Genomic DNA, 14,132 nt, shown 5'->3' on the forward strand with positions numbered 1-14,132 from the left:
AAGGTATAGGTCATAGGTCTGATTTACGTTGCAGAGCACAAGCAATTTGTGTGATAACATTTCACCAAAGTTATATAACGTACATCGACCAATATTCTGATGGAGAACATCCTGTTCAATTCTTCTTTAGAAACACCAACAAACTGGTTTCACTACATTGGGAGTTTCAGCATAATAATTAGCCATATAAAATTTCTTATCATTACTGAACCAATAGCATTAGGGTCCTAAATCACAATTTGGTACCTCAAATCTCAATAAATTMCCCAATTTATCAGTTTCTCAGAAAATAATGGAACAACTACTAGAAAGATTAAGCTCGATAAGTCGGGTTTGATTTACAAATGAACTTAGCAAGTAAAAACGTCCTAACAAAATCTGAACAACTTACTAGGATGTTGAGCTTTCCATTGAAGATAGATGAGACTTTTTGTAGAAGCTGCTCGCGTTGAGGACGAGAGGTTGCGTCACAGACGGATCCGGTGATGGTAAGGCCTTTGGCAGACCATTCCAGTAAGCGTTGGTTAAGCTCAGCCTCATTGCGAGAGCAAGTATGAACCGCCGCCCCCATCTCCGCCAATTCCTCCACCACAGCATAGCCGATCCCACGTGTACCACCGGTGACGAGAGCAGTCATTCCAGCTAGAGACCATCTGGAATTTCTAGTTGCAGAACCGGTCTCCGCCGCCGCCGTCGTCGTCATTTTCTGGGGCTCTTTTTGCTACTCTGCCACGAGCGCCAAGCAAGTGTTTGTTCCATTGTTAAACTAACAATATATAACCACAATCTCACAAAAAATCAGTGTAGCTTTGAGATTGTTTGTGAAAACAATTTATTTACTTATTTCGATGTTACATCCATAATAAATGATGTTTGAATAAATAATTTATACCGTTAATTATCATCTTATCCCCTTTTTCCCGTTAATTATCAAACATAAAAAACTTTTATAAAAGTCAGTTATATTAAAAATGATTTTGAAAGACGAGTTTTTATTTGATAGAATTGATGAAAATATGGTATGACGAATATAAAAAGTCAATGTATAACTTATACATTTCGAATACGCGAAACAAGAAGATATTTATTTTATTGTTGTCCGCTTTTTTATACCCATCTTTCTCATTTTTTTTTTCATTTTTCTATTAATTAACGGGTTAAATACATGAAATAGCAATCTACTTTCATAAAAAAAACTATTATAGTATTCTACTTTTGTTTTTATTTATTACAACAATGTACTTTCAAATTATTTTTTATTAAAACATCGCATTTTAAAAAATCTACCCATTATAGCAATAGGTAACCCGTTTAACCCTTTGATTTTTTTTTCTTGTGTGGCTTTAGTGAGTTAATGTGGATGATACATTATTTTGATCACTTAACAAAATAAAAATAAAAATTTATTTCAAATTATTATTAGTGATTTTTATTTTTCATTGCTATGATTTAAAAAAAACATTTAATTTTTTTGACTTTTTCTTATTAAGTTGAATGCAAATTAAATATTCTAGAGTAAAATATTTCTTAAATAAATATGATACATTATTTTCAAGATATATTTTGTTTGTAAAAAAGTAACACTTCTTATTTTATGTTCAAAAAAATACATATATTTTAAAGTTCTTTTTAAAATGTTAACGAAATAAATTATGATCTACAATTTTTTAATATTGTTATATTAATAAATAATTCAAAAAAATCTAATTAATTTAATATATTTATACGTCAAGTAAAAGTTTTTGAACAAATATAATATATTCTTTAAAAGATAATATTTTTTTTATAAAAAAGAAACAATTCTTATTTTCTTTTTTCAAAAAAACACATTTTTAAAAAACATTAGCGAAATAAGTTGTGTTGTACTAGTTTTATTAATACTCGTATATTAATGAATAATTTAGAATTTTTTAATTCGTTTAATATATTTATTAAATAACATGTAAAATATCTAATCTCTTTTCTTTTTCACAAATAAGAAGTTTCGTATTCAATTCGGATATTAGAGGGATTACCATATATAACACAAATCCTCCACTAGTTGATACTTCAAGGGGGTTTTACCTGGACTACTAAATCACCCCCCCCCCCCTTCAAGTTAAACTGGTGCCTGCTGTATTTTGCATTTTTTTTTCATATTGAAAAAGTATGAAGAACGGGAGGATTTACGTTTTGTAGAGATATAAGGTGCCATTTTAGGAACCATTGATATCGACACATCTGACAAATGTTCGAAAGTGATTGTCTGATAATGAGCAAGGAATATCCGTATGTGGAAAAAAATGTGAATGAAAGATCTCACTTAATTGAATTGGGTCCAGGAATCAGGATCCTAAATTGACGGGTTAGTGTGAGCTTATCCATGCGGGGCAGAGAACCCGTCGCTGTCTCGGCTGTGCTACTGGAGGCTCTGGGGAAGTCGGAATAGGTCTTTTTTTTATATAGATATAGAAAAAAAAATTAAAAGTAGAGTGTTTAATAAGAACTAGTAGATGCTATAATAAAATAATTTTGAAAGTACAATGCTGTAATAAGAAAGTCACATCACTATAGTACATGGGGGCAATTTATGTGGACAATAAGATGACATAGAAACCTAGTATAATGAGTAAATTTAAACCAAAAGCTTACCCAATACTATAATAAATAATTTTTTCAAAATATAATGTCCTAATAATAAAAAAATTTATAAAAATAAATTGTTATTTTATACATTTTACCTATTAATTAATTAATATGTGTGATAAAACTCTCTGTTTTTGTACCCACCACCATTTTTTTTTTATCTTCCATCTCCATGTCATGTGGGATAACCATTCTAACACCACAATTTAGGATTTGAAGATACACACATCCCATTCTGCCAACTCTCTTTTTATAAATAAATAAATCAATTAATCTTTTATAAGATAAATTGTTTGCAAATAATGAATTGACCAAAATGTAATACATTGAACCAACTACAACTAATGTTGCATCCCTTTTCCTTATATAATAATCACCTCCATCTTGTTTGATGATTTACCTAAAACAAAGTCCTCGAGCATTATACAAGATGGCATGTTGCACTCGTTAGAAACCGTTGACTGTAAATCCTCCATCAACAGCAATCGTTTGGCCAGTAATGTATGACGCGGCAGGTAGGCAAAGAAAGGCCACCAGAGATGAAACTTCATTTGCTTCTCCAAGGCGTTTCAGAGGAGTTCTAGATGCCACATTATCTAGAAACTCCTTGTTATCGAGAACCTTCATCAAGCAAACATTTCTCACTGAATTAGAATAAAAAAATTTTGACGTTACCGAAAAAGGGGAAAGAAGAAGGTATATACTTCTTCAATAAGAGAGGTTTTAGTAAACCAGGGTGCTACACAGTTAGCCCGAATGTTGTCTTTTGCCCATTCACATGCTAAATTCTTTGTAAGTTGATTCATTGCACCTGCGGATGTAGAACAGACGTTACAACCCCTTTTTACTTGGTGCTAAACGAGATTATGCAACCATACCTTTGGTGGCACCGTAGATCGACCCAACAAAAACATGAGTAAGACCTGCAACGGAGGAAATGAACACAATGCTTCCTACTCTAGAAGCCTTTAAAAGAGGATGTGCGAGTTGAGACATATGGTAACAAGATTCCAAATTGGTAGCCATGAGAAACGAATAATCATCTGCAGTATACTCGGTAGTTGGTTTACGAATGTTCGTCCCAACATTGTTTATCTACACAAAAGAAGTCTTTGGAATTAAGTTTTTGAAAATAGACAGAAGTTCATAAAATCATTGTAAGAATCTACATATTGTTTACTTGATGCAAAACTAGTGGTGTAGTCAGAGACAGATCCATGATTTTTTGGCAGCGGTATCACAAAATAATTACTCTAATAAATAAAACTTAAAAACAAATTATAAAATGACTACACGGACTCCGTTTTTGGCTATTTTTGGGTCGATTAGATATAAGTTAAATATTTAAGTCCTTAAAAATCGATACACTAGCTTTTTTTCTTCAAAAAACTCTCTCTTAACTATTCAGCACCCTAATTTCATTGTAAACAATTACCAAACAATTATATTTCAGTTTACATTATATCATAAGAGCTTCTTAATCATTCTGATCACTTAATCATTCCACACCAAATCATTCAACAACTGTCAAACATCCCCTAAACACCCTAAAGTCGTCAAATATACACAAAATTACCTTAAAGAGTTGATGTTAGCTTTATTGCATAAGTATAAACAATTTAGCTCAAACCAAAGACTTTAATAATAAATTTGTATTCATGTTAAATGTTATTAAAAAAGTTCCATTTTATTAGAAAAATTCAAAAAGGATCAACAACAAACATCGAGAAAAATGTGTAATTAATATAGATTAAATATTGCATTAATCATACAACGCATATAACTAATGTTAAAGTCATGTTACTTTCTTATTCGTGTTAACAGATATAAATAATTTTAAAGATATTCAACATTGGGTTCGTTTCTAAGGTATTGACAGAACCCTTCCTAATGATGAAATTTGTAAAAAGAATACGTATTTTTAATATATTTTAGCTAATAATTAACTAATTAATATGATCAGGGTATAAAATAAGAAAATGAAAAAGAAATTAAAACCAGTAAAATCTTTCAAAGGTTAAAAGTGTAACTTATTTAGGGTTTAGTTGGGCGAGAGTTAGGTTTATTTCTTAATTTCTCATTTAAATCCCCTAAAGGTTTTAACATTTATAGTTTGAACCTAAAAAATCTTAATGATTCACATTTTTTTTATTAATCTGGATATCCAACCTGCTATGCGAGCCGACTAATCCCAGTACGACCACCTGCTTTGCAGATAGCCCGGAGTCACCGCATTTGACCCTCCGTGGCCACAAGAGAATTTTTATTCCTCCTTGGATTTGAACCTGTGACCTCAAAGTACTTTTGACCTTTAGAAGCAAGTTCAAACCAATCAAGCACCACCCTTGTGGTTAACGATTCACATTTATATACCTTTAAAAAGTTACAGTTTAGACCTACATTTTTATACACCGCAAAAGGTAGGTCCACCCCTGAAACCACAATATTAGAGCTACGCGAAAGAAAAGCGTGCATGGATCGTAGGTAGGTACTCCGTCTATTCGTGTTCCCTGATACGCATAGCAATCATGGATCGTAGGTAGGTACTCCGTCTATTCGTGTTCCCTGATACGCATAGCAATGGGAGCACAGAAGCATCCAAGTAAATAATGTGGATTTGGGACATAAAAGTGGTTTCAAAATTGTGAGCAACTAAAATTTAGTGTCATAATGTACACCAAAGTTGTATGATGCAGGGGCGGACCTGCTTGGTTGGCATGGGTGGCACGTGCCACCGTATTATTTAGCCACCGAAGGGTAAAAGATTTAGGTTTATTAACGGTGCTATCGTATCGTTTTGAAAGGTGCTACCGTATTTTTTCTGAATTTCAAATAGTGCAACTAAATCTAAAACCCAAACAAGATAAAGTCCAAATAAATTAGATAAGTAAGCCCAACAAATTGATTAATCTAATAACACTAGTTGTGTACCCGCGCAATGCGGCGGGARYYATGWATTTTWACGRTTTTGAAGTTCCACTGGTTTTATAAGATAAGATTTAACGATGATATAGGTTACACTTGGTCTTTACATATTAATACAATTTGAATAAATAAGAGTTATGATTCCAATTACAGACTATGAATGAAAAAAATTGTATGACAGTTTAAAATCCAATATATTTAAAATCCAACATATTTAAACGACTCCACAAATGTATTCGATTTACACCAAGAGCAAAGAACCAAGAAACTTGAGTTTTAAGATAAACACTCAAAACCAATAAAGAAAACTACAAATTTGACAGATCATAAGCCATGAAAAGACAAAAAAAGATGGGTTTTAGAATGAAATTTGGGTATATATTGACCGTTTTCAAAAGATGAAGACGCGTCGGGTACAAGTTTAGGAGTTGTTTATCGGTACTATAAAAACCATATTTTTTGTAATTAATTTTTAGATATATACTGGTATGATGTGTATCTTATTGCTAATCTACAATGGGATAGTACAAGTTTCGTTGAAGCAGCCATTATTGAATTCATAAAAGTCACAGTGCTGAATAGAGATGAGAGTTTGACCTGCTGGGTCGGGACACGGATTCCCCGATTTCACAAATAAAGGGGTGTGACGGGGATTTATTTTCATATCTAAAGCGGGATCGAGACGGCATTACCCGTCCCTAATCCGACCTTGATTACTTTTTATTTTATTTTATTTTTGGCTCAACATGAGGAATGGGAATGATAATGATAGAGAATGAATTTTCATTCCCACAATTTAACCAGGAATGAGTTTTTGTGCTTCTAGAAGAATGAACCCGTTATATTATAGAAAAACAAACAATTTTTTTTATATTCATTCACCTCTAACCAAACACCATCTTAATATATGTATATATTGTTAGTTTAAAAAATATAATGGGTTGAGTTTCAGTAAGTAGAGAAGGAGAAGATATCTCCACTCTTGGATCAATCCTAGTTAAATATCAACAATAATAAGGTGCATCAGATTAATTCCTGCACAATTCATGAGTGAGCATGAATTTAAAAGTGATAAGGGTTCAGATTTCTTCTCATGTTTCTCTTTAGATCATTGACCATAAATATATACATACGTATATTTATACATATATTATTAAATGGAAATGGAAATCGAACAGGATCTAGAACATATGAAAATGAAATACAACTTACTAGGATGTTGAGCTTTCCGTTGAAAATTGACGAGACTCTTTCCATTAGCCGTTCACGTTCGGGACGATAAGCTAAGTCACAGATGGATCCGGTGACATTAAAACCCTTGTCGGACCATTCTTGTAACCGCTGGTTAAGTTCAGCCTCATTGCGAGAGCAGGTGTGCACCGCTGCCCCTAACTCCGCGAGTTCCTCCACCACAGCGTAACCGATTCCACGTGTACCACCGGTCACCAGAGCAGTCATTCCCGATGCAGACCATCTAAAATTTCCGCCAAACCTCCCCGGGGCGGCGGTTGCCATGCTATGAATGTGTTTCTTTCCAGATGACTGGTGCGTAGATCTATTGTGTATATAAATAGTTATAAAATCTCCTTTTTATTCTAAGAATAACTTACGTTTTTAATCCTTGGATTTGTTAGAAATTGCTATTTTTGTATTTATGGTTTTCGATTTAAGTCACTGTTAACTAACGGACTTTTTATTTTTTTAAATTTTTTATTAAATAATATATTATATATGTAATAAAATTTTGTAAAGGATACTTGGATGTTTAAACCGAACCGAAATATTACGGTTTGATTTACGGTTACTCGTATTTATAAAAATATTATTTATAATATAAAAACAGTATTAGAATATAACATTTAAACCAATTATATAACAAATAAACAAAAGCAAATCTAAATGTTATAAATTAAAATAAGTTTAATTATAAAAAACATCCATTTTCGGTTATTGTCAACTCTTTAACGACTTTATACCACCAATCATCCATAGTAATGTTTGACATCAAACTGTAAAAGACTTTTTTTCTATTATGTTTGGGTTAGTAACTGATATATATATATATATATATATATATATATATATATATATATATATATATATATATACACACTAGTTTTGATCCTGTGTATTACACGGGGTAATATTAAAAAATAAAATCATGTCAGGAAACTTATCTTACATATATGAATGATCATGGAAAGTACAATGTTACTTCAGACATATACTCTTAAAATAACTCTGAAAATGACTATTCAGACTTGAAGTTAGAAATGAAACTATATCAATAATTAATTAAAATAAAGTTAACCCTAGAATAAAATTCAATTTAGAAATGAAACTATATCAATAAATTGAATTTAAACTTAGAAGTAAATTTAGAATGACTATTCCGACTTGTACTCTTGAAATAACTATGAAATATAACTTTGAAGAATGACTTCATTACTCTTGAAATAACTATGAAATATAACTCTGAAAAATGATTTCAGACTCTTCAGACTTGTACTCTTGTAATAACTCTGAAGTAAAACTCTTTAGACTTCAGAGCTATGTATAGGCAAGTCAGAAGCTTTACATGCACTATGCAAAGGCTCTGCATGGTGCTACGTTTGAAAAAGAAGACTTCAGGATTCGGGTGAGCTAACTATGAAGAATGACTCTTCAGACTTGTACTTTGGAAATAACGCTGAAGTAAAACTCTAAAGAATGACTCTTTAGACTTGTACTCTTGAAATAACTCTGAAATATAAAATCAATCCCACTAAATCAGAGTTTAGACTTATAAGTCTGGAAAAAAAAAGACTTCAGAGTTCGGGTGAGCTAAGTCTGAAAAAGAAGACTTCAGAATTCAGGTGAGCTAACTCTGAAAAATGACTCTTCAGACTTGTAGAAGACTTCAGAGTTCAGACTTCTAAGTCTGAAAAAGAAGACTTCAAACTTCTTTTTCTAAGTCTATAAAAAGACTTCAGAGTTCAGATTTCTAAGTTTGAAAGAGAAGACTTCAGAGTTCAGATTCCCGAGTTCGGGTGAGCTAAGTCTGAATAAAGCAGACTTCAGAGTTCGGGTGAGCTAACTGTTTGGAATGACTCTGCAGACTTGTACTCTTGAAATAACTCTAAAATATAACTCCGAAAAATAACTCTAAAGAATAACTCTGAAGTAAAACTCTCAAGAATAACTTTAAAGAATAACTCTGAAGAATAACTCTGAAGTATAACTCTGAAGTATAACTCTAAAGAATAACTCTGAAGAATAACTCTGAAGTATAACTCTAAAGAATAACTCTGAAATATAATTCTGAAGTATAACTCTGAAGTATAACTCTGAAGTATATCTCTGATGAATAACTAAAAGTATAATTCTGAATAATAACTCTGAAGTATACCTCTGAAGAATAACCAAAAGTATAACTCTGAAGAATAAATCCAATGGTTAAGAATTGGTTTTACGGGTCTCACGAAAAACCTTTGGTCTCACATGATCTCAAGTGTGTGTGTGTGTATATATATATATATATATATATATATATATATATATATATATCAGAGGTACCAATAATTCAAAACAGAAACTAACCCATGAATACCTAATGTTTTGGTTTTCGATTTTTTTTTTCTTTTCATCTTTTTCGATTTTCAATTTCGAATCAAACATCATGGCTCGATTTTTCGATGTTTTTGACCATCCCTACCTCCAGGGCTGTCTCATAAGGAGTGCAGAATGGACGCCTACTCATGGTTCGAAATATTAGGGGCTTAACTTTTTTTAGGATAGTAGTATTCCTAAAAAAATTAGTACATAAAAACCAACAAATTTCAGTATAATAAGAGCAAAAAAAAAATAGTTGATAACAATATATATATATCAACTAATTGCATTGGAGAAGAAAGAAAAAGTTAAATGACAACTCGTTATATGTGTAACATCGGAAATTGGGGATCTCAAAGTAATAAAAGTAAAGTGAAGGGAGGTTATATGTATTTTCTAGAAATTTAGATGATGTTAACGAAATGAGTCTCAACTCCAGGGGATTAGTTTGTAAATTTGGAAAGGAAGTGGAGTAATACGTGGCCTCTTCTTAATTAATTGGAACAAAACGTGTCTTCAATCGGCTGCAAATTTCTGTCCTCCCTATTTCCATTAAAACCGTAAAATTATTTTAAATAACTTATGTTTTTTTATAAAAATATTTATCAATTTATTATAAGTCGGGAGAGTTTAACATTTTAAAAACACTTTATTATCGGTTTGTCAACGGTATAAGTTGTTTATCCAAACACTAAAAAGTGTTTATTACCGATGTCACACCGGAATAAGTCAATAAGTTATTTTGTAAACAGTCCCAATCATATATCATATGTGCTTAGTCCTGTTCATCATTAATCCAATCATTCATTAAATATTGGATTTTACCAATCGATTCAATCGATTAAAATTGGATTTTTGATCTGATTTAATCAAATGAATGATTTGATTAGTTTAGTTCTATCTATAAGATATTTTTATTGAATATCTAATGGATGATTCGGTAGGATTAGATCCATTCAGTGTGTTAATTCAATCTAATTCTCAAACAATGATATAAATTAATTAATTAATCAATTTTAATATGTGTTAAAACCAACATAAGGAAAGTTAAAAATTCTAAACCTCACACAAAACAAATTTCGATTTAAGCAAATTTGAAAACAAATTAATTGAATGATATTTAGATAATGGTGGGATGGATAACTTGGTAGTCAGTGGATGGTTAATTGGATGTTTGTCGGTTCGGTTAAGTTTTAGTCGGTTCTCAGATGGCATTGAATCAAATTGGATGTTGAAATTTTCAATCCAATTACAATATATTAGAGATTCAATCTTGGTCAGTCGATTGTAATTGGATCAGTCGGTTCCAATTTGATCGAGTACACCCCTGAGGATATTCATAAATAATCATGAATTTAAGGTTGAGGAGACAATTTTAAATTCCAAATGAGTAATTGTGGTTTGAGCGTATTAATTTCTATTTCTTATATTTTGTCGATAACTAATCTACTTTTAACATAATGTTTATTTGTATTTTTGTATGTATAATAAAGATGACTAACATTTCTTTCTTCGGTGAATTATTAGTATATCTTGTATTTAATTTTTTTAATAGTAAAAATATTTATTGAATATTTTTTTACTTATATGTTGGTCTCAACTATTAAATTTGTAAATAATACAACTAGAATCTGATTCAACACTTAGAATGAATTTCTTATTACTTGTTTTATAATGCTCATATATATACACACACACACAACATTAATCGGATATGACATAAATGGATTAACATCCGAACCTAAGAAGTTTAATAACTTCGAAAGCTTCGCATTTTAGTCACTATCAGATCTATAACTTAAATGAAATGTGAGGATTTGATCTCACATTTCATTTAAGTTATAGATCTGATGTTAGATTTGATTATCCTCCATCCGAATGGAAGAATCTGATTGACCTATCTTCATGGTCACTCAATCTTGATTTACAAGAACACATATTTTATTCTAAGTTATTCAATCCGATGTTTCAACTTCATAATTATTCACACTAAGTCAAGTATAACCATAGTATTGGGTTGATGCCCTAGACGGCTTGATTTGTTGTTTACAACCCTCATGATTAAACCAAAGCTAATAATATATAAAAACTCGATGCCCCTTGGGGTTTTAATGTCATATACGATTGCACGAGTTGTACGTGGCTAGGGCCGAGTCGGGACTGATTGAAGGTTATTTTTTATATTACATTTTGAAGTGCCCGTTATTAAACCAAACTGACGTGGAAACGCCATTGCCCAAAATCTTTCTCCAGCCCCAACCAACATCACTGCAGATTGGAGCATCACAAAAATTACGATATTTAAGCATGTAAGGATCCATTTAACCCAGAGAGAGTCCATATTAGTAAGGATTTTCCATGAGTGGGAGGCCATAAAGGCAATAGGCTTAGCTACCATTGACAATATCAAAACTAGGAAGTTTAAACTAAAACAGTAACAAAAAGAAAAACGAAAACGGTCAAATCACGTGTAAAAAAACATGTGATTTTACATTAACAGTTAATACAAAGGTACGCAAACGAGTGGCTCGTGACCTCATGTTGCGGTCAAAGTCGCGTAAACCACATGTGATTTTACACTTGATTTTAGTGTAAAATCACATGTGATTCAACTGTTCTCTTATTTAGTTATTGTTCTCGGTTGAATTTGACACACATTCTCTCTATACATACATACATACATACATTATACATACCATGGTACTCCATGCCGTAAAAAATGAATGTTCTCCCTTGTTCTACACGGATCAGGGACTAGCTAACATATGAAACACGCCACCTAGGGAGCAGGTAACACCCTACTCGTATTACCACGGTCTTCCGAGTATATGTAATACATAAGGACGACCTCACACCAGACACCTTGCTTTAACTTCCCCGAACCTAACCTTAACTCAGGTGGAGCGCTTTGTGCGTCCGACCTAGTTGAAGAAAGAGTAGTAGAGGTACCACCTGAAGATAAAGAAAAGACTAATCTTAGGTAGGTCGTCTGGGGGTTCGTCACATTTCATTGTTGTGTGCATATATATTAAGGGTGGTTCATTTTGATTTTAATTATATGACAAATTGACAATTAATGTTTAACTTTTGAAATTCATCTTCGAATGATGTATATGGTTTGGTTATTTTTCTTCCAACATAATTTCATAAAGTTGGATGATAAATTCTTGGAGCTGTGTTGAAATACATTCTCTATCATTATCTGGAATGATATTTTTATGTAAACTATGATTATAAAAAAGGAAGTGTTATCAACAAGAGTAAGCTCCAACAGGGGAATTAACAACAGTAAAAATATATTAAACAAGAATACATATGAATTATAAAAGAGACCGTCATTTTATTATAGTGATGTTTCTCGATGACCAATTAAACTAACTTGCATTAATTCAAAAATGCACTCCAAATCACACTTCCAGATTGAAAACTATTCAATTGCCTAAAATGAAGTCTTGAAACTTAACATCAAGTAAGACGACATGTTGCAATCATGAGAAACCGTTGACCGTAAATCCTCCATCAACAGCAATCGTTTGACCAGTAATGTAAGAAGCAGCAGGTAGGCAAAGAAACGCCACCAGAGATGAAACTTCATTTGCTTCTCCTATGCGTTTCATAGGAGTTCTAGATTCCACATCACCCATATACTTCTTTGTATCATCCATAACCTGCAGAAGCTGAACATTTCCCATAGATCGAGATCGAATTAAAACAAGGGAAGTTGACATTATGATCGTTAGCGAAAAAGGGGAAAGATGAAGGGGCATATAATTACTTGTTCAACAAGAGGGGTTTTAGTAAACCATGGTGCCACAGAATTACTCCGAATGTTGTCTTTAGCCCATTCACATGCTAAATTTTTTGTAAGTTGATTTATTGCCCCTGTAATAAATATGGATACATGCAAAAGACACAATCAATTAAAACCCTTTTTTTCTCGACCCATTCTACCAGATCATCAAAAACCATACCTTTGGCGGCACCATAAAGAGTCCCAACATTAACGTGAACTAATCCTGCAACAGAAGAAATGAACACAATGCTTCCAACTCCAGAAGCCTTTAAAAGAGGATGCGCAAGTTGAGACATATGGTAACAAGATTCCAAATTGGTTGCCATGAGAATGGTATAGTCCTCGGCAGTATACTCTATGGTAGGTTTTGTATAGGTCGTCCCTACATTGTTTATCTACACGAAAGATCCAACGTTAGGGATGTAAGCGTTCTGAATTGCACGTGGAAGTCTGTAAAATCATTAATTGAAATACTCACAAATATAACAACTTACGAGGATGTTGAGCTTGCCATCAAAAAGCGACGACACTTTTTCCATAAGTTGTTCCCGTTGGAGACGAGAAGACATGTCACAGATGGATCCAGTGACTGTGAAGCCTTTGGCAGACCATTCTTGCAAGCGTTGGTTAAGTTCAACCTCATTGCGTGAGCAGGTGTGCACCATAGCCCCTAACTCTGCCAGTTCCTCCACCACAGCGAACCCAATTCCACGTGTACCACCTGTGACGACAGCAGTCATTCCGGCTAGAGACCATCTCGACTTTCCAGTCAGACTCAATCCAGCAAAGCTTAGCGGTGCGTTAGTCGTGGTCATGCTCGACGTTTGGTAATGTGTTGTTTTTCTTTAGATATCACTCAAATGCCTGCTCTTCCATATATATATATATATATATATATATATATATATATATATATATATATTAATAAAATATAAGAGGCACATACATCCTATTTTCTCACACCCAATTAGTCACCCAATTAGTGTTATCGATTGGCAACACTAGTGGAAGATGGCCATCACGTTTTATGATTGAATGATAGCATATATTATATGAATATATGATTTGTGGTGCAGGATGAATTTGTATTTTTCATTGTAAACGTTTTTTTTCCATCATTCCATTTTGTTGTGACGTATTTTTTTTAAATATAATATAAGAAAAACTATTTTTGGAATATTATATTGTGAAACATTTT

At 32.4% G+C, this 14,132-nt stretch overlaps 3 protein-coding genes across 3 annotated transcripts in view; all 3 read right to left on the reverse strand.

Moving 5' to 3' along the window:
* The window catches only part of LOC112509912 (tropinone reductase homolog At5g06060-like), a 6,977-nt gene extending 6,244 nt beyond the window's left edge, over positions 1–733 (reverse strand). The window contains exon 1 of the mRNA XM_025115122.1: positions 392–733. Coding sequence (XP_024970890.1) covers positions 392–703 — 312 coding nt within the window. The 5' untranslated portion in view covers positions 704–733. The remainder of the gene's footprint in view (positions 1–391) is intronic.
* Positions 734–2,922: 2,189 nt separating this feature from the next.
* On the reverse strand, positions 2,923–7,072 carry LOC112508766 (tropinone reductase homolog At5g06060-like). Its single transcript, XM_025113510.1, has 4 exons — positions 6,763–7,072; positions 3,504–3,720; positions 3,330–3,436; positions 2,923–3,246 (listed from the first exon to the last, which is right to left on the reverse strand). Exons 1-4 carry the CDS (start codon positions 7,063–7,065, stop codon positions 3,073–3,075), a joined length of 801 nt encoding a protein of 266 aa, XP_024969278.1. The 5' UTR covers positions 7,066–7,072; the 3' UTR covers positions 2,923–3,072.
* A 5,427-nt stretch (positions 7,073–12,499) lies between these two features.
* On the reverse strand, positions 12,500–13,758 carry LOC112508765 (tropinone reductase homolog At5g06060-like). The gene is made up of 4 exons (XM_025113509.1): positions 13,429–13,758; positions 13,113–13,329; positions 12,917–13,023; positions 12,500–12,818 (listed from the first exon to the last, which is right to left on the reverse strand). Exons 1-4 carry the CDS (start codon positions 13,747–13,749, stop codon positions 12,630–12,632), a joined length of 834 nt encoding a protein of 277 aa, XP_024969277.1. The 5' UTR covers positions 13,750–13,758; the 3' UTR covers positions 12,500–12,629.
* Between the last annotated feature and the right edge of the window lie 374 nt (positions 13,759–14,132).

This window comes from Cynara cardunculus (genome assembly GCF_001531365.2).
Source record: "Cynara cardunculus var. scolymus isolate 2C chromosome LG 3, CcrdV1, whole genome shotgun sequence".
Lineage (NCBI taxonomy): Eukaryota > Viridiplantae > Streptophyta > Magnoliopsida > Asterales > Asteraceae > Cynara > Cynara cardunculus.

Bases quoted from the DNA above. Each gene is read 5' to 3' on its own strand.
- LOC112508766 (XM_025113510.1), bottom strand. From the start codon at position 7,065: ATGGCAACCGCCGCCCCGGGGAGGTTTGGCGGAAATTTTAGATGGTCT. The intron at 3,721-6,762 runs GTAAGTTGTATT...TCTTTTGTGTAG, and splicing joins ACGGAAAGCTCAACATCCTA to ATAAACAATGTTGGGACGAA. The intron at 3,247-3,329 runs GTATATACCTTC...TGCTTGATGAAG, and splicing joins AAACCTCTCTTATTGAAGAA to GTTCTCGATAACAAGGAGTT.
- LOC112508765 (XM_025113509.1), bottom strand. From the start codon at position 13,749: ATGACCACGACTAACGCACCGCTAAGCTTTGCTGGATTGAGTCTGACT. The intron at 13,330-13,428 runs GTAAGTTGTTAT...TCTTTCGTGTAG, and splicing joins ATGGCAAGCTCAACATCCTC to ATAAACAATGTAGGGACGAC. The intron at 13,024-13,112 runs GTATGGTTTTTG...TATTTATTACAG, and splicing joins TCTTTATGGTGCCGCCAAAG to GGGCAATAAATCAACTTACA.